Source organism: Daphnia pulicaria, chromosome 2 (genome assembly GCF_021234035.1).
Source record: "Daphnia pulicaria isolate SC F1-1A chromosome 2, SC_F0-13Bv2, whole genome shotgun sequence".
Lineage (NCBI taxonomy): Eukaryota > Metazoa > Arthropoda > Branchiopoda > Diplostraca > Daphniidae > Daphnia > Daphnia pulicaria.
This window is the reverse complement of record NC_060914.1, coordinates 2690790-2715447: the sequence shown is the minus strand read 5'-3', so window position 1 is coordinate 2715447 and position 24658 is coordinate 2690790. Positions and strand designations below refer to the sequence as shown.

At 42.1% G+C, this 24658-nt stretch overlaps 1 protein-coding gene across 4 annotated transcripts; it reads left to right on the top strand.

The window, feature by feature from the left end:
- The first annotated feature begins 210 nt into the window (after positions 1-210).
- On the top strand, positions 211-24658 carry LOC124326991 (filaggrin-like). Of its 4 annotated transcripts, none has more exons than XM_046785751.1 (13): positions 211-812; positions 3519-3709; positions 11960-12114; positions 12917-13006; positions 16192-16398; positions 17382-17569; positions 18456-18562; positions 18879-19020; positions 19089-20032; positions 20595-21239; positions 21890-22346; positions 22592-22937; positions 23015-24658. In XM_046785751.1, the coding sequence occupies exons 1-12, from the start codon at positions 757-759 to the stop codon at positions 22902-22904; spliced, it is 3495 nt and encodes a 1164-aa protein (XP_046641707.1). In that variant the 5' UTR covers positions 211-756; the 3' UTR covers positions 22905-22937; positions 23015-24658. The 4 variants fall into 4 exon arrangements, with proteins under 4 accessions (XP_046641707.1, XP_046641706.1, XP_046641705.1 ...); XM_046785750.1 differs by having other exon boundaries at positions 20595-21449; positions 21890-22212; XM_046785749.1 differs by having other exon boundaries at positions 20595-21449.

The following is a 24658-nucleotide window of genomic DNA, read 5'->3' as shown; positions in this document are numbered from 1 at the left end:
CCAAAAAAGAAAAATGGATGAAAATGGAAGGGGGGGAGAAAGAAAAGAAGGAAAAAAAGGGAGGGAGGAATCATCAATCAAGGTGAGTTGGTTGTTCTCTCTCTCTCCTTTTGTATTTTACCTATTCGCCCACCTTGTACGAGCTGGCGCTGCCTACCCTGGCCGTTTCGGTTCTGGGGGGACGGCAAAGGCGAAACAGTTAATGGCCTCTGCGGCCTCTTGCCGGCTGGAAGGGTTCGCTAGCCACTCCGTTTCTCATTTTACAGACCCTTTCCTTAGTCGCCATCACAATTCTTTTGAGATATTTTCTTTTCATTCCTTGTGACCAAAGGCAAACAAAAACAAATTTTGGAAATTTTTTGAAACGATCGAAAACAAGTGCATCACAATTCGCCAAAATGCGACCCAAGTGAAAAATTGGCGCTAAATTTGATTTTCGTCATCATTTCAAAAGTGATTGCTTGAAACATGTTGGGATTCGGCTGAGAAATTAGTGTCAGAAAATTTAAAAACGACAATCGAAAAAACCAGTTTCGTTTCTTTTAAAATCCTGAAAAATTTGATCGTCGGTGATTGTGTGCTGAGCGGGTGAGAGTGAGCGTGAGTGTTATTATATACAAGTGCCGAGTGCCGAGTGGTTTCGTCGTGTGAGAGTGAGAATCCCGTGGTTCAGTTTTGATTGGAAATCCGAGTGGATATCTATTGGTGTGTGTTTGATTGCCAAGTGCACAGCCGCGCAGACATTTCGTGCCAAAAATGAACCAATTGGGCACCGTGTACGCGACAAAGCGTCGGCGTCGCAACGGCAAAAGGTATATTGCGTACAATCATTTGCATAGGCCTCGATGGGAATGTGTACGATGACGTTTATATAAAATAAAGACATAAGAAAAAGGGAGGATACAGAGAATGTAAAATAAAAAGGGGGCGACCGTATGTACATAGTTTTGGGGGTTTTGTTTTATTTTGTTGTTTTGCTGTGAACTTTTTGACGCGTTACATTATCGACTGGGAGGAACCCCTTGTAATTTTACACCGAATCCGATATGTCTCTACGTATAGCTTCTAACCCTTCTTTAGTGTATATATACGCACCAGCGATGGCAAAGAAGCCTTGAATATGCCCTGCTGGATGAAAGTGTAGACGGAATATATATAGAACGACATCACACACAGCAGTCCCGACATATAGTTCCTTATATACGAGATATAGGCCAGTCGATATGTAATATCCAACAGACTTGTTAGAGCTCTCTTTTTCTATGAGCTGTCAATCCTTTTAGAGCTGGGAAATTCCTATATGTTATATAGGTATATAAGCCCGAAATGAAAATTACAACATCTCATTTTGATGTCTATACGATCATATAGGCTGTTGAGGGAGTCCTTTTTTACCCATAGCATTTGCCCCTGGTTGTTGTTTTGACGTGGAGCCAGTGAGGCACATCGGCGAGCTGATGATATGCCCATCACACACACAGCACAACTGAAATTTGGTTATATTTTTCTTGACGGACACGGCGGTTTCTTTTAGGTACCCCTATATGTACGGGTTGTTTTTTCTTTCTTTTTACCTGTGAGCTACCGTCAAGTTTTCTTCTTATATTTTCGTTCTCCCTTGTTATTAGTGTGTCTATAGCCTATACACGTGTATATCGGGCTTCTTTCTGATGGCTATTCTAATATTCCCCCAAAGCCCCCAAGTTCTGAAAGAAATACATAGGAAACAAGTGAATTCTTTTTTGACTAAATAAACCCCTTTTTTGATATATTAAAAAAAAAACAGCTAATATATTATTTGTTGGTATATACTCTTTGCCGACGGCTAAATCTCATCAGCCGAGTGTGACATTTGCCGTCGATCTGTCACTTGAGATTTTATATGATCTGTTGGCTATACGATTTGACTCGATTATTACTACCCAGCAGACATGACACAGCTGTGCTATTGCAACTCTGTCGTGTGAGAACGCTTCAATGCACTGAGATCATCCAAAATTGTATTCAACATTTCTCTTTTGCTGTGCATGTATCATCACCCGGCTGATGATGATGGCTGTAGGCCTTTTTAGTCGTTGTTATTATAACACCGGCGCCACCGACCTTTTCTTGCTTCCTCAACCGTTGAAGGTGGTGCAATTAACTTTAACCGTCGGGGGAGGAATCCCCCCTGTCTATATAACTGCCCACCCATAAGGAGCCACTTGTTTTTATTCTTTGACAGGTGAAAAAATAAGAAAATCAAAAACCGCGTCAGCAGCAGATGAGATATGAAAAAGATGAGGTGCGGTTGAGAGTATAGTCCAATTATGTTAAATAGTCGCACAACTTTCCGATATGGATAGTATAATATACACTGTACTATATAGCCTTTTTTCAAGTGGTTTCGGGCAGAGTTGACTTATTGACTCTCTGTCTGTTGCGTGCAGATGATGCCAAAAAATTCAAGAGATAAACTCGCAGCCAAAAAATATAAAAGTGCTGCTGCTGCATGGCCTGCTGGCGGTGTCTCTACTATATCGTCACACACACACGAAATGCGGCTGTTACAATATAAGATACACTTGTGTGTGTAGCGAGAGTCAAGCCTCTTATGATGTCGTGTCTGACCCTCAAAACCGACACCCGTAAGCGCGCAGCCCCATGCACGGTGTCACAGCACAACTGGCTGGGCGCAAAATAATCAAAACTTATCTCAGATATATAACAAGAAAAAGGTCAAACTGTCTTCGTCATCCTTGTTATAATATATTCAACAAATCAAATAGAATTTTTTGACTTTCTGGTCAAAGTCAATCGTGTCGAGGTTCAAGAAGAAGAAGCCGTTTTATTAGATTCTATGGGAGTATATAACATTTCCAGCTCGGTGGATATTCGGGGTCCCATTTTGTTCCTCCCGAACGATTTAAATATTTTGGAAGCCAAACAAAAAGAAGAAAAACCTCTTTTTTGTACTGTATATAAGAAAAAAGGTTGAAATAAATTTGAATTTTTTCCCGGGGTTTGATCCAGCGCGGATGGTGTGTGCGACGTCACACCTTTTCCCATTATCATAATGAAAAAAAAAAAAGTGAGGGGGTCCCGCCTTCCACTTTGACTCGTCTATCAGTACTAGAGAGAGGACTATAGAGACTATATACGCTGATGTGTAAAGTCAGTTAAGTATTTTATTATGCGTTTTCTTTTTGGGTATATATATCCATGCACCAGCCCAAATATGGCCGTGCCTCTCTCAGGTCTCAGCTGATGTCTAAAAAACAAAAGTTAATTAAACGAGCGCCAAATTCGAATTTACACAGGCTATAGCTATATAGCGGTATATTCAGCTGTTTTCGTCGGTTCTATGACGCTTCGATCATTTGTGTTGCTGATGGCTTACCACAATTTACATGATAATGAAGTGCTGTGTTGTCCTTTGCGGTTTATCCGTCGGCCCATAGTGTGTCTATTTATATCTCATTATTATTTCGTCGGGTTCATATTATTAATCATTTCTCTTTTTATCTTTTTGACATTAGTTTGAAGCCGTCGCCAAAGGAGAGTTCGGGCAAGAGCAATCCGAGCAAACGGCACAGGGAGAGACTCAACGCCGAGCTGGACACGCTGGCCAGTCTCCTGCCTTACGAGGCTTCGATCCTCTCCAAACTGGACCGGCTCTCCATTCTGAGGCTGTCCGTCAGCTACCTGCGCACCAAGAGCTATTTTCAAGGTATATTTACATCCTATAGGCCTACATTTTTCGTTGATTTTTTCGCATGGCAGCGCCCCGAGGGGCTTGTTTAAATAAGAAATCCAAGAGACATTCAAATTGTATCCAAACAGCACACATCCTCTGGTTAATAATAATAACATGGATGTAATACAAAGCAGCTCGGGAGAAAGAACAGTTGTCTGATGATGGAGAAACAGCACATCCCCATATAATCTACGTGTCAAGGCGCTTCTGCTTGGGCCCCGGTTGTGACTGACGGCCAGGCCAGTCGTCCATCATCATCCCCACCCTGACTGCACTACCCCCCATTTCCTCCCTTGATGAAAAGAGAACGACAGGATGATTGAAATTTTTATTCTAAAAAAAAAGAAAATTATTTTTTAAAAAAATATTTTTATTTGTATCTAATTTACTTAATCTCACGGTAGCGCGGCTCTGGAATTTATTCCTAATGAAATCACAATATTTTTTTGGGTGGAGTTCCTCCCGTGAATTTATAACCTCCGAAATGATGTCTGCCTCTCTATATAGAATTCCCGCAGAGTTTACCAGTCGTTTGTTTTCAATATTTTTTCTGATTTTTTCCCCCAATGATTTACGATATCAACTTTTTTGAATTAATTATTGAATATTTTTATTTTGCCTCCTCCCGGCAATCCGGAAGAGAAGATTTTACATTTTTTGTTGGGGGGGTATAGTTCTATTATAGCCTAAAGTCTAATATATTTAATATGATCATCTCTGCTATATACAACCTAGTATATGCGCGCCACTATACATATTTTTATTTTGAGAGGGAAATAATTAGATTACAACACGCAACTCGGGCTGTGTGTGTGTGTGTATAAAGTACCGCACCTTGTCCAAATAGAGCCATGATGAATGGCCGACCGTGAAAGAATATAAGAAAAATTCTTCCTATTTATTCCTCTGCTGTACTCTGTTATATTTATACACACACACAAGTCTGGGGGGCAATGATTGCGACTTGTGTGAAACAAACACAAATGAGGTTAAAAAAAAATTTTCTTTTTAATAGCTCCGCCGCGGTGTAATTATCTCATCAAAATTATTTTTTTGGGTAAACATTTTTTTCGGGATAATTTTTTAAAAAATTTGTTTAAAAAATTTATTCCAGCCGGCGGCCATTTTTTGAAAGTCGCAATCGAATTTCTTTGATTTCTATTCGACTAATAAAAATTTGAATAGAGATATTCACGTTGCTAGTGGTTTTTTTCATATTATTACGAGGAAAGAGAAGATAAAAAGCATAAAGATGATGTTATAAGAGAAACCACCCGGTGAGGGGTTGACTGCCCTGTGTCGGACCCCCGTGGCGGGTGGGGATGGCTCCCTGCTGACTTTATTTTTTTTTATTTTTTAATATTTTTTCTCGGCAGCCATAACCCTCCCCCATCCCCGCCCATCATCGCCTCCCCCCCCCTCTCCACCACCACCGCCAGCTGGAGAAAAATAAAAATTATTAAATTTCACAACCAAAAAATGATAACAAGCAAGTATGGTTTGAACCTAACCCACATTTTGTCTTTTTTTCAAATCAATAAAAAGAAAAGAAAACCTCAGGTAAATACCGTAATCAAATCGATGCAGTTTGGCAACTTTGTCACGACACAACTTGTCCCGTAAAATTATTCATTTCTACCCCGTTCAATCTGCATTTATTTTCTATGACTCTATTTTCTATTTTTCACACCAATTTTTAATTTGAATTAAAATTGAATTAAATTGATTGCGAAAATTGTGCAACGTTGCAGCTCGAAATTCACATGGCGGCAGAGTATTAAATTAAATGGAGGGAATTTGTCCTGTGATGACGACAAGTTTAGTGAGTGTCGTGATTGTTTTTAAAAAACAACTTTTCGTGTGTGTGTATTATGGCTCGGTTTTGCGGTCGGTCTGGGAATCACTTAGAAACAAAAGCTTCCAAGTAAGTGGCCATTTCGGTAAAAGAAATAACAAAATTCTTCCCCCAAATTCAGTCCCCCCCCCCCCCGTCCATCGACCACGTTGCTTCTTCCTTTTGTGTGTCCATTTTGTGTTTTTTAAACAAAAGAGTCTCGAATTACTAACCGAATGTGTTGACTCGGGTCTTTTTGTGGCGACGCCACGATTCATAAAAAACTGTTAAACCTCGTTTCACTCAAGTTTATGAATGAGTGGCCCTGACAGGTATATATACCCAACACACTTTTTGTGTTTGTTCGACAAAAATATTTTCCCAAAGCTGTAGAAGGGAACAGCAGCAGCAGGAGGGCTAGAAAGATTAAAATCAACACATTGGGAGTTATTTCACTGTAAAGATTTCTTATCAAAATGGCGTCTGCTGCTGTTGTCCTTTTGGGAAAAATCTGTTTTTTTCTCATTTTTGGACAAACAATTTTTTGACGGTTTGCCAAGTCGCCATTTTCTTTCGCAGCAGAAATTGAGAATCAAATTAAAAATGTTGGGAGAATTAAAGGGCTCCAAGTCAGAATGGAAAAAAAAAAAGTTATTTCAAGTTTCCAGCTGGTCATTTCAAATCGAAAGGTACACATTTTATTTCTATGTTTTTCTTTTTTTATTCCCAGGCTGCATCATATCAATCTCCTTTTGCTGTTTGGCGTGTGCCGAGTTGCCTAGAGCGAAAATTTTTTCATAACAAGGTTCACACCTTTTAGCTGTAGGGTCGGGAGTGAAGAAAACAAAAAGTTATCCAACGACATTTCCAGGGTCAATTCTTCGTGAAACAAAACAAAGAAAAAGAATTAAATTATTTAGAACTTGTTTATTAGATTTTCGGTGTCTCTGTATAGAGTCGGATCGATTTGACTTGTTCATGTAGTTGAGCTGAAACCCTAACGAGTCGTAAGCTCCTTTCTTTTCTTGCAAGACGTTTCAACCCTACCAGCTAGCAAAAGAGCTTCTGGAAAAAGAAAAATATTTTATTATTTCCAGGATCGTGTAAGTCGTAGCAGGAAAACCTTTACACATTAGTGTGTACACAACCCCGCCCAGGGAATTGACACGAAATTTTGTTGACCAAATGTAATAATAACGCCCAGGCTGGAAGTGGAAGGAGTTGGGGCTTGTTTGTTGTGTCCTTTTGGCCAGGTGAAATTTTTGGGCTTCTCTTAATCAGGATCTCTCACTTTCTTTCTTTCAAAGGCTCGGCCAGAAAAAAAAGGAGAAAAATATTATTTTGTTGTAACGAAATATTCTTACGGGAGAGAGAGGGGCCCCTTCGCCATCCATCACGGTCGTTATTACCGAACATGGTACTAGCAGCACAGCAGACATAGTTGAAACGACTAGTAGCTTGTCATATCTATTTATTCGAATCCGATGGTAATTTTTCTTCTCTTTCCCCCCCTCTTGGCCGTTGTTGTACCATGTTGTTGTTGAATAGCCCAACGGGATTATAATCATCACGAAATTTCCCCCCCCCCCTTTCCAGTCTCTCTCTCTCCCGATATGGTAAAATACGGTAGCCGTTGTTTTTCTCATTTGAAGACATGTCATTACTACTATCTCTAGCTCCTACTCTATGAAGTTTTTTCTTTCGTATTTAGATATTTTTGGGTTGGTTGGTTGTAGGTCGAGTAGAAGAAGAAAATATAAATTTCTCTGATAATAATAGTCGACTGGGGAGGGTGTTGAGGGGGCCCTGTAGGCTCCTTCTTCTACACAGACCGCACCTGCGGGCCAAGAAGAAGGGACTCGTCTGCATAACATTTGAATAATTTCTTTAAAAAAAGCTCTAAAGATAAAAACACTCCTTTCACCTGCTTCTATGACACCGAGCCGGCGCGCCGTATAAAATGTCAATCAGCTCCTTTTTTTCCCTTGGCACCGGATGTTAGGATCCCTCACACACACACATGTCATCACTTTGTTTTCACTTTTTTATTTTCCTCTACAGGAAATTAAATAATTTTTAAAAAAGTAAAAAAAAACCCTTTTCGGTATATGATGGCGACGGGTGGTCCCCCCTTTTGTTGTTTGACTCAGCTAGTTGCCTAGGTAACCCGTGATTGAAAAAGATGCAATATCGGTTGTATATTTTTATCAGACCAGCGTTCGATTACACAACAAAGAGAATTTGATCATTTTATTTTTTTAAAAAGTCAAGAAAAAGTCGGTTGGAATTATCTTTGGGGGGTGGTTGAGAGGCGGATGTCGGTTATTCCGACGACGGATGGGAAGTGTGTGGGAAAGTCGTTTCGAAAGAAAAGGCATCAAACAACCGACAGTTAAATCACACATTTAAAAAAAAGGGAAAAAAACGAAGAAAGTAACGAAAGAGGAGGATCCGACTCGAGCAGCATTGGCCTTTTTCTTCTTCTTTACTACACAAAGTTTGACAGGTTTTTAAATCAAACGGGGGGGTTCACCCCCTCTCAACTTCAATCCTCCCCCTTCTATCCCCCCTCCCTTTGGGTTTGGGCTAGGCGTTAATGAACTTTACAAAAAGGTTTTTCTTCTTGTTCGATTTGATTATTATTTGACCTGCTCCCAATCGGTTGAAACCGGAAGGTTTTCATCAGTTGCGGTTGCCAAAAAATGAAACAACAAATTTCGTTACGCAATTTCCTCTTATTGATTGAAGGCATCTTTTTACGACTTTGAAGTAAATTTATTTATTATTATTATTATTTTGACACCTGCTGGATGTGTGTCACAGCTTCTAGGTGTCATCTCTGTGTAAAATGTCGTAAACAAAATTGTTGAGACATCACCTCCGGGGTCGTCGATTATCTAAAACCAAAAAAAAAACCTTTCAGTTTTCAGAACAAAATGTTTTTTTTTCTTCTTCTTGGCTCCTAACATAAATCAAGGAGCCTATAGAAGAATCCACACCTCCTTTAAATATAATTCCGTCCCCCTTGCAACAATAAAAAAAGGTGGAAAAATCTTTTCTCGAACGTGTGTGTGTACACAGGAGAAATGTAGACGATATTTTACGCGTATTGGGTTTTTATATTATATTATATAAGAGCTAAGATGAGCTAGGAGTAGAGGGAAGAAGAAGAAGAAGAATAAACAGTGGCGCCAGGATGTTCATAAATCGGCGGGAAGAGAGACGACGGTTGTGCTAGTAGTCTCAAACGCAATCATTGCGGTACCCAAACACTTTTCTTCTTCTCGATGCACTTGTGGCCTCCTCCTTTTTCTCTTTTTTCCATTTGCCGCAAAAGAAAGAAAAAAGGTCTCCCTATATTCTCTCTCTATGTGTGTGTGCAGGGTTAAAAATGTTGTGTTTTCTTATTTCTCGGCGTTGAAAGTAAATAACAAACAAACGGCGATAAATAAAATCGTCGCTGTCTCGACGCCGCGACGATTAACGCCACGATTTCATTTCATCTTTTCACAGTGTGCGTTCACGCCGCCCGACGCTCGTGAAACATTCAAATGTCGTCCAATGTTCGGGTGACAGGAAGTCGCGGCCATTTTGATTTTCTTTTTTGATCGATTGACGCGCAGAGAAAAATTCGATTATTTTTTCAAAGTTAAAAAATCAAAAGAGTCGGAATGGATTTTTATTTTTCAAATTTCTAGCGAAAATGAAAGGGGAACCCGAAAAGAAAATGATGATGATGATGATTGCAATGCTCCTTTTTCTTTCTGTTTCCCGAGGATGCCGCCCACGGGCACGTCCCTGGCCATGTCAACTGCAATCATCTAATCGTCTCCATTCCCTTCTTCTTCTTCTTCTAGTATTTTTCATAAATATAATCGTACGCAGGAAAAATAGAGAGAGAGGGGGGGGCGCCCATTTTTTCGGTCGTTTCTTCCACCCCAAACCCAAACCCAAAGAAGAAGAAGAAGAAAAACAGTTGGGAATAATTGGAGAGAGTCAAGAGGGCGCTCACTTTTGAATTGTAGACACCGGGTTTACCTTTTGGGAAAGTTTTGAGTTTGAGCTGCAACAACAAGGTCGCTCCCCTCTCTTTCTCTCCATTTCTTTTGTTTCAGTTGGGGTTGTTGTTGTTTTAGCTACTTGTGAAGTTGACGCTGTCACAACAACAACAACAACTGGAATGAAAACAGATTTCAACGCACTGACCGCGCGCGTCACCGTGTGCTGCATTTCTGAGCATCTTGGGCGGTCGGTTCCCAATTAACTTTGGTTGTTGTGGAGGAATGCCAGAGAGCTCTCCTTGCATACATTTAAGCCAGCGTTTAAAAAAGGACAAGAAACTGTGCAACTGCTGTTAGTAAATGAGTTGGAACGGAAAACAAACGGTAGCGAAACAAAAAAACCAGTGGAAGAAACTAACACATTCCTGGTTAGTAGTGACTCATTTGCATCTGGGAGGAGGAGGATGTATATTGTATAATGAATCCCAGTTGATATTGGGTAGCTGTTGTGCATTAGTATTCACAGTCTAGCCAAGACACAGAGAGAAAGAAGAAAAGTCGTAATGATTATCATCGAACCACCACACGTTGACCGATTGGGATGATGCCCAGCTACTGTTGAGTGTATCCAGTAGCTGGAGAAGAAGTCTGTTGATGATGATGATGATGATGATCGACTTTTTCTTCTTCTCTCACCAAAAACAAAAAAAAATCTCTCATTGCCTATTCCCTTTTTCTTCTTCTTTTGGGTAAAGAAATCTCAACCACCACCACCGAAAATGGTGCCCAACGGCCATATACAGATATACAACGAAACAAGTAAGACTTTTTGTGTTGGGCTAGCTGGTTGCTGCTGCATCTGAAATCAGATTTTGGTGTAGTGTCTCGATGGCCAGAGTCTAAAGATATTCCTCCTTCATTCATCATTCTAGCGCGCCGAACAAGGAAAAATGAAAAAAGGGAATATCGAAAAACCCGATGATGATATGATATATCCCCCCCATCACCATCTTCCACCTTGGACGGGCTGACGGGCCAAGCCACCCACCGAACCCCACCTTTCTGGTAGTAGTAGAGAAGAAGTTACTTTTCAACTTGTTTTTCTAGATGATGATGAATGTTGGGGAGCTAGAAGGTAAAGGCCACAATCGTTAGCTATAGACTCGATAGTGCTCATTATCCGGTAGCTACTATTTACTACTACTTTTATTTTATTTTGGGGCTTATGATAATTAACCTTTGAATCATTCATTCGATTTTGTCTAGAGAGAGGGGTTGACTCACTTTATTTTTTCTAGGGGGATTTCAGATGCAATCGAAAAGTTTTTAACTTTTGGGGTTTGGTGGGGGGGTTGTTTCTAGGTAGTAGCCAGAAAATGTCGTGTCAAATGCAATCAGTAGAGTCGATCACCTAGAAAAAAAGGAAAAAGTTATTGATGAATATATATTTTCTTGGGTGAGGTTGTTTGTGGTTGTTTTCCTCGTGATGGCTATCGCCACCTATACACTGATGGAGAGAGGAGAGCCTTTAAAAAGAGAATGGAGACAAACACATTTGAAGAGAAAAAGATGATTGAAAAGTTGTGTTGGCTTTTTGTGACATGCTCGACCAGACGAAAGGCCAAAACAGGTCCGTCTGGTGAAGGAAAAACAAACACGGGAGCTGTGTGACACACACGACACTGAGCGCCAAGTTCTTGCCCAGGTTTGGGTACAAAAATGTGAAATGGCGTGAGACATGACTGACTAATGATCATCACTCTCTAGCAGCTTCTAAAAAGGAGGAGGAGATAATGATGAATGAATTTCTCATCCAACGACTTATATTTTTTTTATTTTTATTTTCTTTTTTTTTGGGTGTTTTATTTTTATTATCTCCGGGAGCGGTTTGACTGGTGATATTAGCAGACGAATAGAAAACTCGTTTTTTTTTTTAAATTCCATTTTACAGGATCGTTTTTATTTGTGTGAAAGGATTTCCGTTTGTATCTTGTAAAAATGATCTCTCGAAACGATTAAGGAATTGTTTTTCTTTTAGTAGTTGACGTAACAACGGATGTTTGTTGTGTATTTTATATTTATATGTGTACCGTTGGACTTTTTGTTTTGTGACGCTGGTGCCATTTTATATTCGAAAAAGGAGCGAGGGGGGGGGGAATTCGGTTGGCGGTAGTTAGCGAACAAGAAGGGTGGCCGGTACTATACCTGTCATTATACCTCCCTCCTCTAAGTCTCCTCCAGGTAAATTATGGTTCCAGGGGCGTACGACGTTATATACGTGTACAATCGATCGGTCCAGTTTTATTTCTTTTTTCTTTGTAGTTCTGAATGAATTTTACCCCATTTAACTTAAATAAATAAATACATTTTTGTTGGGTATGTTTGCAGTCAGTTGCCACAAGGGGATCAAAGGTGAACAACAACAGCAACAACATTCGCAACACGGCGGCGGTGGCCATTTCTTGCTGCACGACAATCAATTCCGCAACAGAGACGTGACCATCTTCGACTCGCCGTCGCTGGACGGTGAAAGCTTCCTCCAGGTATATACATCAAGCCGGCCCTATATATTGTTTGTAACAACAATCTTATTGATTTTTCTTCTGCCCAGCTCTTTTTCTTCCCTGGTTCTTTTGTTTGTTTTGTTGCTGTTATCAACCGGGGGGGATCGAAAGGCCGGCCACACACACACACACACACTGTGATGATGCCGAGCTGGTATATATATATATATATGTGGTATGGTGCTCGACTTTTTCCATCAGGGCCACCAAAGCTGGACACTGGCCCAGGGTTGGGGACTATATGATACACATATAGTATAGTCTTATATATTTATTTTTTCTTTCTTCTATTCGGAAAGGGGAAGGGGGGATAGACTATGGGGTTTGCGTGACACGATGTCATTAGAAAATGCTGCCCAGTCTCTATATATGTTCCCTTCTACACCAGTTGTAGAAATATATATATATATAAGGTATTCAGTCAAAAGGGAGAGGGGTACACATCAACACTAAATGCAATACCAGCGGAATAGATTCCAACTGTCGTAATGCGTAGACGGGACGATATGTTTTTTGATTCGGAACGTTACAACCTGGAAAATGGTGAACGAATCACACAACGTTTCGATATTTTTGGTTCTTTTTTTGTTTTGTTTTTATTTGATCGGTTACGCGCCGGCGCTGAACGGACCAATGGCTTTTTGCGGTCGGCGGCCATTTCTTCCTCTCCTCCTCTTCCACTCCCTCTATAATTGCCTATGCAAATTGGGAATTTTTATTTATTTTTCTTTCTTTGAAATTTCAATAATAATTTTTTGAAATTTTTCTTTTCTTTTTCCAGGCTCTCAATGGATTCCTGCTGATTTTGACCAGCGACGGAGAAGTCTTCTTCGCCACACACACCATCGAGAGTTACCTGGGATTCCATCAGGTTAGTCGGAAATATCTTTTTCTTGTTAGTGCGGCCATTTTTTCTAACCAAAAAAATAAATGATGAGATTTCTCTCTCCCCGCTCAATCGCGCAATGTAGCGTCGAGATTTGTGTGATGGGCGTGGGGTCACCAGAGTTAATCAGATGTAGACATACGTCATCACAGGTGCCGACAGGTTCCAAAAAGGCTCGTCAGTTGAATCATTTTCTTTCGGTCAAATCAAATTGGAAAAAATTCATTTTTTTACGTACCGCCAAGTCAGGTGGTGGGGGTCCATCATACACAACACACAAGTTTAAATGCGTATATAAAAATCTATAGCTAGGCAACTGAATGAAAAAAAATGATGTAAAAGATAAGGCGATTGTCTGCGAGTTTTTTTCTTTTATAATTCCAAACAGCGGCGGGAAAACTCTCCACACGGTCAAGCCCCTTTTTCTTTTCTTTTTACCTTTTGTAACGAGAAACTTGCATGTCCGGTCCATAGTTATATTTTATACATACACACACAGAGAGACCTTAACGACATATATATTTATAATCCCAACTTAAAGTTAGAGACTCTCTCTCTAGTTTTCTTGCGAAAAATATTTATATCTCATGACCCGATTCTTTTTTCGGGGTTCCCTGAGCTTATTATTATCATCATCATCATCATTTCTAATAATAAAAGAAATTGAGAGATATCTTTCTGCAAAGAAAAAACAAATTTTTTTGTGTTGCCGTCACAGAGGATCGCAGCGGAAACAAGACTTGTGCGATACATCTGAAAGGCATAGAGAACGAAAGAAAGAAAGAAATATATATTCCACACATTTCCCCGTTGTGTGTCTTGTGTGTTGCGTGCCGGGCCGCCATTATCACCCAACACAAAGAGCCCGAGAAAAAAGGGAAACTTTTCTTTTTTCTCTTCTTTCTTATAGATGGAAACCAAACAAACAAAGTTTGTTATATATGTATATACATTTAGATACGATTCCGGCCCAGGCTATTGTTGAGAAATAAATATTTTTTTTCTTTTTCTTTTTATTTTGGGAAACCCAGCGGGTGGCGCCGTGAATGGGAGAGACTTTTTTTCGGTGCGGTATGAAATCTTTGAAAAAAGTGGGCCGAGCTTATCAAAAATGTGGGAGGAGCTTAATCGCCCCCGCTCTTTTATTTTCTCCCGGAAAGAAAATGTTTGGGATGATGGGGATCAAAATGGTTTGTCCATCATCATTCTTTGAGAATTCAGTAGTAGTAGGGAAATGTTTTTTGTGTGTGATGTTTCTATTTAAATCAAAGTGAGAAATCGTTTCAGGCCGGAGCGGCGGATTCTTTTTGGAAAAAGAATCAAAAAATGAGAAAAAACAAAGTTGGAAATTGGATTGGATCCGTGTGTGTATGAGAGAGAGGGGAAGGTAGAGATGGATGACGTCGGGATAGATCACTCACACAAACCCAACTCGAAAAAAAAGGAAGAAGAGAAAAACATTTTGATATTTTTGGGCATCCGCATTTTGCTCCTCCTGCTGACTCGTTGCGCTGCTGCCCATTTTCTTGTCGGGGGGCTCTTATGACATACACATCTAAATATCATATACATATAAGGTGGTTCTCTACTGATCTGTCAGCTGGCGTATAGAGTAGCAGCAGCAGCGACGGACGGCTAAATAATCCGGTAGAAAAAGGAGGGAAATTCAAAAAAAAAAAGGCCGAAAAAACCGAATTTGAATGTACAATATACCACCACCACCACACGATTGCTACTGACGACTCTGCTACCAACCAAACCCCAAAAAACGTGATCCATCCACATCCATCAACAAGCCCCCAAAAAATGCTATTTTATACAAAGAGAGAAGATTCCGGGTTCGTTCACATTTTATTTCAAATATAAAAAAATGGAATTTTTTAGATATTTTTGCCGCCTTAAATAAAGTTACCAAACATTTTATTTAAAAAAAACGGTAATAAAAAAAGGGAAAAATGTGTATTTGTGTTTGTTTGGTTGATTGAATCATCTCGAGTCGATAATGAAGCTGCATCACAACGGGGACTTGCATGTTTTGTGGGGGAAAAGGATCGCTGCTGGATAGATCACGGCTTTTCCCCGTTTTTCTTATTTATTTATTGACGTAATAATACGTTTTAAATTCCATGCCATCAGGCATAGGGCGAGGGGTTATTTATTAGATTGGTTGGCCATGCAAATTGGACCTTTCGAATGGAAATACAAAATCTACAGGAGGAATCGTGTCTCTTTTTTTCTTTAAAAAAAGAAAAAAAAAAGATGTCACGCCGGGCGTCCCTGGAAACATCTCCATTTATTCGACACGGCATTCCACAAATGTCTTGATACACAAATATATCCAAAAAAAAAGCGGAAGAAAGTATTGGTGGTGGTGGTGGTGTACACCCCCGTTGCGGCCGCCCGCTATAAAAATCGGCCCAGGCGGTTCTTTTAAATTTTTTTGGTCGGTTGTTTTGTCCAGGGGATATATTTCCGTGTGTGCTGTCGGGTCTCTCTCCCCCCACCTGATATTTACACAACAACACGGGGGGGAACCCTTGGGAGTGAATATCGATGTACGTTTGTTTCTGGGTCCTAAAGAAAAGAAAGAAAAACAGATTTTAATAAAAACGTCATAATCAGCGTATAAAATCAACATCACGTCGATCGTCAAAGAATTCGCCTCGTAAAAATGACAAAAGGAGATGGCGACACACGTCCTCCAACTCTCTGCACTTGCCCTGGAAATACAAAACTCGAAAAAATCGGTTGATTGAGAATATTTCTCCGTTGTTGTTTTTATTTGGAGAAGTAGAAATATCCCGAAAGGGATGGGTCGATGTTGGCGGGGTGTCTGGCTGTGTATATCTATTACATATTCAAGCTCCACACACACAGTCACTCCACACCACCCTCTGCGGTGGTTGGGAAAGAAAAAGGGGCCGGCAATCGTCGTGATGGAAGAAGAAGAAAAATAACTCGATCGTAATTCAGTCGGTTCTTTCAACCTTTGGGGATATTTTTGTTTGTTTATTTATTTATTTATTTTTTCGAATTGAGAGATGTGCTGTCGGCAACAACAGCCACTACACCGACGCTATAAATATGTTATTCTGTCGTAATAATCATGTCTGAAGAAGAAAAGTTTGAATTTTGTTTTAAATTTGGATTTTGATTTGATTATTTCCTAGTCGGACGTGGTGCACCAGTCGGTTTACGAGCTGGTCCACTCTGAGGACCGCGAAGAGTTGCAGCGCCAATTGACGTGGAGTTCCCAACTGCCGGCCGATTCGGGACTGACGCTGCTGGACGCCCTCCGACCCGACAATTCATTGATCCTCGAACGATCCTTCACCGTCCGCTTCCGATGCCTACTCGACAACACTTCCGGATTCCTGGTACATATACACAAACAACCAATCACCAAAAATATCGAAATAACTTTTTTCTAAAACAATTCGAAACAAAACACAAAAGAGAAAAAAAGAAAATGAGTTTTTTCTTCTTCTTCTATCCCCCGCTGGAATGTGTTGCCGGGCTCCTAGTAGTAGTAGTAGCTTGATCAATAATTATACACACACGTACTACTTACTACTCTGTGTGTGTGTATATATTCTAGAAAAGAAAAAGGTTTTTCTTCTTCTATCTCGACTTGTTATTTGTATGAACAAGAAGAAGAAAAAGTCGAAAAAGAATCTCATTTTTCTGGGGTCCGGCTGAGACCCTCGAAGCGCATTGCTCATCTTGGGGATTTGTTTCTCCTTCTGGGGGGAAAGAAAGAAAAGTCAGGAGTCGCTAGAGAAGCAGAAGAAGCGCGCCCTGTAATTACAGGTATAACCTTTTTGGAGTGGGCAGGTCAGCTGGGCTACAAGAGAGAATAGGGAGGGATGTATACAAGTAGATTGTGTGTGCGAGTCTATTATACCTATATAAGGGGGGTAGTACACTCCTTTGAGGCTCTGTGCTGTACCTGTCGGCCGTATTTTTTGAATTAAAAATATAAAATTGTGTCGAGACTGACTCTTTGCGTGTGTGTGTGTGTGTGTGTCGGGATTCGATGGAAAATGGGGGTTATGATGCAACCGTCATCCGTCATCTCCCTTGCGACACACAGACAAAAGGGGTCCTCCTCTTTTCCATCTTGAACGCTGTGGCCGCTAATCAAAACGTTTTTCCACATTCAAAAAAATGTGAGATGGGGGAAACAATTTTTCTCTCTTTTGTCGGAATAATTGCGATTCAATCTCGATGGGTAAAATTGGTTGAACCAAACAATGGGGCGATTCTGTTTAGGCCTTTTTTCTTTTAACATCTTTGAACAATTAGGTGTTGTCTGATTAATGGTTTTTGATTGTTTTTGTTTTTGTGTGTGAAACGACAGAGACTGGACATCAGGGGTCGTGTCAAGGTCCTTCACGGGCAGAACCGCAAGATGGAAGAGCCGCCGCTGGCCCTGTTCGCCATCTGCACTCCGTTCGGCCCGCCGAGTCTACTCGAGCTGCCCCACAAGGAGAGCATGTTCAAGAGCAAACATCGGCTCGACCTCGCCCTCGTCTCCATGGATCAAAGGTAAAAACTAAAATGAAATCAAATCCCGACCCGAATTGTCCAAAGGGTCAATCGATTGTCAAAAGTCTCCGGGTCACTTTTCTCTCTCTATCCGTTTGATTCGATTAAATGTACAGAGCTAGAAAACTATGGTTGGCGATTTATTGATGTGAACATTTATGTGTGTCTGTGTGGGGCTTATGCATATTCACGCGGGACGCAGGTCAGGAGAGCGTCGGAGCGGCTACACAATGTCACCTAACGTTCGGGGCTCAAACACGACACTACTCGCTGGCCCCCATCGATTTTCTTCCCCCTTGTGTCTATTTGCCTTTTGTGGTGTGTGTGCCGTACGTTTGGTTGGGTCTTTGAGATTGGAATTATTCACGAGTGAACGCCAACCACCTGCTGTTTTGGCCTGGTGGCTGAGGCTGCAGCTTTCGTGAGAAGACATTTGATTCCACCCAGGAAAAAGTTTTGTTAAAAAATTTTTGATTTCAAAAACATTCAAGTTTGAAGGGGAGAAATGGTTTTCTCAGTCAACTTTGAGAGAGCATCATCTCAGGTTCCCACCCCCCACCCCACCCACCACTACTTTCAGCAGCGTAACTCTATATACTTTTATAATATATAAAGAAAAACAAGTGCGGCATTATACGGGGGTACTCGGTCGTTTGATCGATTTCGACCGCACCGACGCCATATTGATTCGTTTTTTCCATCCTAGATAGAATATATAAATGTATTTAACTTGGTTTTTTAAAGAGATCAAAATTTGATTTGATTGAAATCGTTGACCAGGAAAAGGAAAGAAAAAATATTTTTCCTCGTTGAAATGTTTTTTTCCCTGGACGCGGGATTTTTGTGAACGTGACTACTAATTGATTAATTTTTCCCGTTTCGACAGGGGGAAGGCCTTGCTGGGTCACAGTGACGCTGAATTGTCGTCGCTGGGCGGCTACGATCTGGTCCATTTCGACGACTTGGCCTACGTCGCCAGCGCCCACCAAGAACGTGAGTGGACCCACTTTTATTCCTTTTTCCCCATTTCACCACCACCACCACCACCACCCGTTTTTTTTTTGAAATTTTAGATTGGATTTTTGTGGTTGTTTATTTCCCCCTACCAAGCCGCAGGGTAAAACGAAAAATAAATGGATCGATTCATTTAATGACATGTTCAAAGTAAACAGACCTTGTTACTTTTTTGTTTTCTTAGCTGGAAAATGCGACGGCCCACGAATGATGAATTTGTTCTTTCTTAAGAGTTTGATGGCGTTTAATTTTAATTTTTTAAAAATGAATTGTTGTTGTTGTTGTATTTTGTTAGTTTTGAAGACGGGCGCTTCGGGGTTGATTGCCTACCGGCTGCAAACAAAAGACGGGCAGTTCCAGTGGCTGCAGACGTCGTCACGGCTCGTCTACAAGAACAGCAAACCCGATTTCATCATCAGCACTCATCGGCCGCTCATGTGAGACGGGAACATTTTTTGGCTCTTCTTATGTGAATTTGATGGATGACAAACATTTTTTAATCCAGGGAGGAGGAAGGACGAGATTTGATGGGCAAACGGACCATGGACTTTAAAGTGAGTTACCTGGACGCTGGATTGACGAGCAACTACTTTACGGATCAGGAAGCTGGATCGGCCATTTCGGCGACGGTCGCCCCAACGACGACGACGACCTCGACGACGACTGGGCAGACGACGGTCCTTCCGTCGCAGACGGGCGGGACCAACGCTCATCCGCCGGGGACGCAGAAAATCGGAAGGAAATACAAGAATCAATTACGCGATTTCTTGACCAATTGCCGGACGAAACGGAAAAGCGGAAGCTCTGGGGCCGCTGCTTCGGCCGCTGCCAACGGCCTCACGACTCCGCCGGAACCGTCGCCTGTCCACTACCTTTCTGGCAGTAGCAACAGCGGAGTGGAATTGGCCAGCGGAGTAGCCGGTTGGACGACGACAACTACGGCCGGAGTGGGTGGAGGTTCAGCGGCCGCTTCTTCGGCCGCTGCTTCGGCCGCCGTCGCAGCCGCCGCAACGGCCTATTCTCCTTCCGTCTACCCTGGGGCTTCAGCGGCTGCCGCGGCCGCCGCTGCGGCCACGGTGCCGTACCATGCGGATGCCACCAACAGTTTCTACCACAGCGCCATGCATCACCACCACCACCACCACCAGTTGGCCGCCCACCACCACCACGCCGCCCACCATCAGCCCAACGCGACGCTGCAGAACCTTCAGAATTTGCACCAGAGCTTTTACGGCACGCCCGGAGCGCTGGATCACAACCGGTTCGGCATCGTCCCCGCGGCCGAGCACAATCTCTTCCATCACGGCCACGCGGCCTACGCTCGAGGACTGGGCGTGGGCGTCGGAGCCGCCGGATATTACGCCGCCGAATATTCGCCGTACGTTCACGCCGCCGCGGCGGCCACCACCAACGGATTCCTGGCCGCTGGATACGATTCCACGATTGGCGGTAAGGAATTTTTACTTTTACTTTTCTTTTCTTTCCTTCTCTTGGCCGATGGGAAAAGATGAAGTCATAAAAATATAGTCGGCCCGTTATTATGACGCCGAAATGTCCATTTTGGTCCGGCTCCCGGTGTAGTAGAGAGGGTTTGGGGGGGGTGCGCAGGAGCAATTATCATAATGAGTTGAAAGAAAAACTTTTGTTATTCATTTTTATTTTAAATTCCGGTGGCTGTTATGTAATTTAGTTTAGATTTATACTCGGGACTCACAAAAATGTTGAGCTAATGGATCCCGTACACACACACACACACACGAAGGGAGAAAAAAAAAGATTTACGATGCGTCAGTGGCAGCTACTAGTAGTAGCCCAGTCGTTAATTTTTATTTGTTTCAGTGTTCTTGTTGTTGTATCGGTTTTTTGGGTCCGAACAAAACATTATTTTTGATAGCATTGCACATATTTACAAGAGAGAAAGAGATCCTCCCTACACCGGATGGATGGAATGAATGGCGAAACCCCCAAAATTTGCCCTCATTTGATTTGGATTTGGTTTGTGTCGTTTCAGGTATGAGCCAATTGTACGGCGGTAGCAGCAACAGCAGTCCAGCTGGCGGCGGCGGTGGTGGTGGCGGTGGCGGAGGAGCCGGTAGCCCGGCTGCTGGTGATGTGAGCAAGTACGCGACGACTAGTACTTCGTCTGTGAGTGCTAGTAGCGGTGGTGGTGGTACGGCCGCAGGTGGAGGTGTGTCTAGCCTGGGCCGTCTCACGACGAGTCTGCATCATCATCATCATCATGGGGGAGGAGGAGGAGGAGGAGGAGGAGGCCTAGGCGGAGGAGGACTCTTATCATCCGGCGAGACGGAGCCATCGTCAGAGTCGTCGGGTACCAGCACCAGCAGCATCGCTGGAGGTGATAGCCCTTACAATAACGGCCATCACAACAACAACACCAACAACCACCATCATCAGCAGCAACAACAACAGCAGCAGCAGCAGAGAAACAACAACCTTTCGTCCCGGCCCAGTTCCCGCAAACCGGTCGACCAACAGCAGCAGCAGCAACAACAGCAGATGATGCAGCAATTGCAACAACAACAACAGCAACAGCAACAATTGAGCAAGGCGGACAAGTACGGAGGAGACGGGCGGGATTCGAGCAACGGCGGAGCTTCATCCGGAGGCTCGTCATCCGGAGGCGGTTACCCTGGCGGTACGAATAGCAATGACACCCGACAGACTGTTCTCATGTGGGGATCTTCTGGGTTAACGTCGGTCACCGGCAACCACTCGTCGTCGTCGTCGGTGGCGGCGGGTTCCAACGACGACGACGGGGGTAGTGGCGCAGTGGTCGTCTCCATGACGACCGCCGATTTAATAACATCCACCACGGCTGCCGCTGTCGCCGCCGCTTACGCCGCAGGTATAACACACACACACACACGGACAATTACATTACAAACAGACAAAAAGAAACGGGCGGCTTGTGTCGCCATCTTGTCCGAGAGAGGGTGGGGAGGGTTCATTTCCAGTTATTGTTGTTGTTGTTCTAGTTTTTTCTTGGAAGAAGAAGAAGAAGGTAGTAGTAGTCTAAAATCATCTTTCAAGGACAACTAGGTGGGGGATTTTATTATTTAAAAACGTATGCGATTTGTTGCCGGAAGATAGAAACAACTACACCACGTCGGAGGAGGATGATCAGATGCTCAAGTGCAACTCGTGTCCACCTGGCGGCCATTTCGTATTGACGTGATAACTTGTGATTACCGTCGAGATTACAGCAATCGACTCCACGATGAACGAATCATTTCCAGTCGAATTGATCAATTCAAATTTTTCCTTTTTCTTTTTTCATCTTTTTAGATTGCGGAGTCTCTGAAACCGGAATCAAGACCAAGTACGCGGGGCATCACGGGGTCTACAATGGCCACCACCAGCAGCAACAACAACAGCAGCAACAACATCATCACGTCCAGCAGCAGCAGCAGCAACAACAGCAGCAACAACAACACGACGTGACGGTCAGCAAACCGGTGGTGGTGTCGAGCAACGGCGTGGCCAACAGCAACAACAACCTGGACAACAGCAGCAGTTTGAACAGCGCCTGCAAGTGGGGCCGTGTGGGGCCTCATTACCTGTACGGTGCAGCGGCCAGCGCGGCCGACGTGGTATCGGGCAGTAGCGAGGTATCCTGGCCACCGCACCACCACCACCACCATCACCACCCCACAGCACCTCATCATCATCATCATCATCCACATCAATATTATCCTTACCCATATCACCATGCGCACCACCACCACCACCAATCACCGCACCAGTGAGTTGCTCTTCTTTTTATTTTCCAATTTTTGTTTTTATTATGTTGTTGTTGGCATGACTCACGTGTTATGGCATGATTTTATTTTTTCATTTTTATTTTTTATTTTTATGATTTTAAAGATTGAACTTCTGACGAGGGATTTTTGCTTTGATCAAAGTGAAAGCCTCTCGTTCAGTCGTCAAATCACAAAAAATGCCTGTGCGGCTGAAATGGTGAAACCGAGTCTCTTTCGTTGCCAACAGCAGTGCCTCCTCCACCACCACCAACACGGCGCTGGATCAACCTGCTGTCCACCATCCATTCACCAACAACAACAACACCAATCATCATCATCATCTCCACTCCACCACGGCGTCCATTGTTCCAGCGGTCCAGGACCAACATCAGCAACAACACAACAACAACAACAACAACAACAACAACACAATTCCTGTGGCCAATCACAGCAACAGCAGCAGCAACAGCAGCACCTCGTCATTTGCAGCAGCAGCGGGATCGGGGGATCGGATAGGAGTGGCTCGGACTGCAGTCCTTTGCTGTCCTTCTCCGAGGTGACCAACACTTTACTCAACAACCAGCACGGAATCGGTACGACCATCATTCATTTTCCAACTCGATTTTAGTTCGATAGTTGATTTACTGACATTATTTTTTTATAAAAACAGATCCATAAATAATTTTGTAACGACTGTGGGATTTTCTCAACCTGGAAAAATCAAATCGAAAAACATTTGAAGCACAAAAAAATTTGAAATAAAAATTTAAATGTTGGTGGACGATCTCTTACGAAAAATGGACGACCTCCCAGTATCCCCCCCTATAATTTCCCCAACGAATTTCTCTGCTCTGAATTTTTGGACTCTGCTGTGATTTCAAACTCACACGTCTCTCCCTTGAACCGACCTGGCAAATTGATTGGATTTAGAATTTTTTTGTTATTTAAATGAAAGGAAAAATGATGAAATACGTAACTCGATAAATCGTGAAAGAAAATACTAAAAAACCCAAAACTGTGAAATCCTCTTGTTCCTCCTCCCTTAATCCCCCTCCCCTCCCTTTAATCTTACACCAATTTTTCATGTACGGAATTTTCGACGACATCTTCTGACTCGTTTGTAACTTGACGCGTGGTTTTCCCCCCCTTGATTCTTTCTCTATAATAATCATTTCTCCCCAACAAGATTCGTCTAGTCAACTCTCGCGATGAAGTGTGTTGTGTCATTCCCCTCCTTTTTAAGTTTTTTTTTTTTAAATAGGCAGCTGTCTTTTGTTTTTAATCCGATGCCGATCAAAAAAACAAAAAGTTGAATTTTTTTTTTTAATTTCCATTCCGATTTGTTTTTCCGCGCTTTAATTTTTCAAATTATTTAATTTTTTGTAGGGAAAACTTATGTTTTTTTTTTCTTAAAATTAATTCGACCGCAGTTAATTTTTTATTGCGTAATTGTGCTATATTTTCTTCCTATACATACCCATTCTTTGATTTTATTTTGGAAGAAAGTAGGATACATTAATTCGTTTGTTTGTTTGTTTTATTCTGGAAAGAATTCTTATTTCTCAGTGTGTGTGCCGAGTGGGTGGGCGTGTGTAAAATATATATTTCTTCCTCCGATTCTTCTGTTAAATCCCTTTGCAAGGAATTAATGAGTTTCTTGTGTGATTGCTTGCGTGTGACCCGCTAAGAGGTGCTGGTTATTTTTTACCAATTGTGTGTGTGTGCCGTGTAAGTGTGTTTTTACCTTCCTCCCTTCTCTCTTTGATCTTCACCAAAATCCCATCATCGCCATAATAACAAGGAAGAAGAAGATAAACGTATTCTGTTTGATGGTCCTCCTCTTTTTCCAATTGACGACAGCAAATTATTTTTTAATTTTTTTCTCTCTCCAGCTTCGACGAGGTTCCGATTTCATTAATCCCCCTAATAACCCGTTAATAACCATATTTTCTTTTCCCCCCTCCATTCATTGATTCTATTGCGTGTAAAGTTAACGGAAGAATGTCCTCCTCCTCCTTCAAAATGGCGTCGATCGACTTTAGTTTTGGATTTTTCTCTCGGAAGAAAAAGAAGATGGGAAGAAGAGAAATTTGTGTTTTTCCTTCAACATCATCCACACCCACGATATCAAGTCTCGTATATCCGTCGCTATCAAATCTCTTAAAAAAACAAAAACATTTACTATACATAAAAATTTAATTTTTTCTTTTTAGTTTCTGTGCTGCACCTCCTCCTTTCAATTGTGTTGATCTTACTCCATTTGTTGTGACAATTAAAACAAAAGATAAAAGGATATTATATACCTCACCTCTGA

Excerpts from the sequence above, each read along its gene's own strand:
- LOC124326991 (XM_046785749.1), top strand. The coding sequence starts at position 757 with ATGAACCAATTGGGCACCGTGTACGCGACAAAGCGTCGGCGTCGCAAC. Across the intron at positions 19,021-19,088 it reads AGCACTCATCGGCCGCTCAT|GGAGGAGGAAGGACGAGATT; the intron begins GTGAGACGGGAA and ends TTTTTAATCCAG. Across the intron at positions 21,450-21,889 it reads CGCCGCCGCTTACGCCGCAG|ATTGCGGAGTCTCTGAAACC; the intron begins GTATAACACACA and ends TCATCTTTTTAG.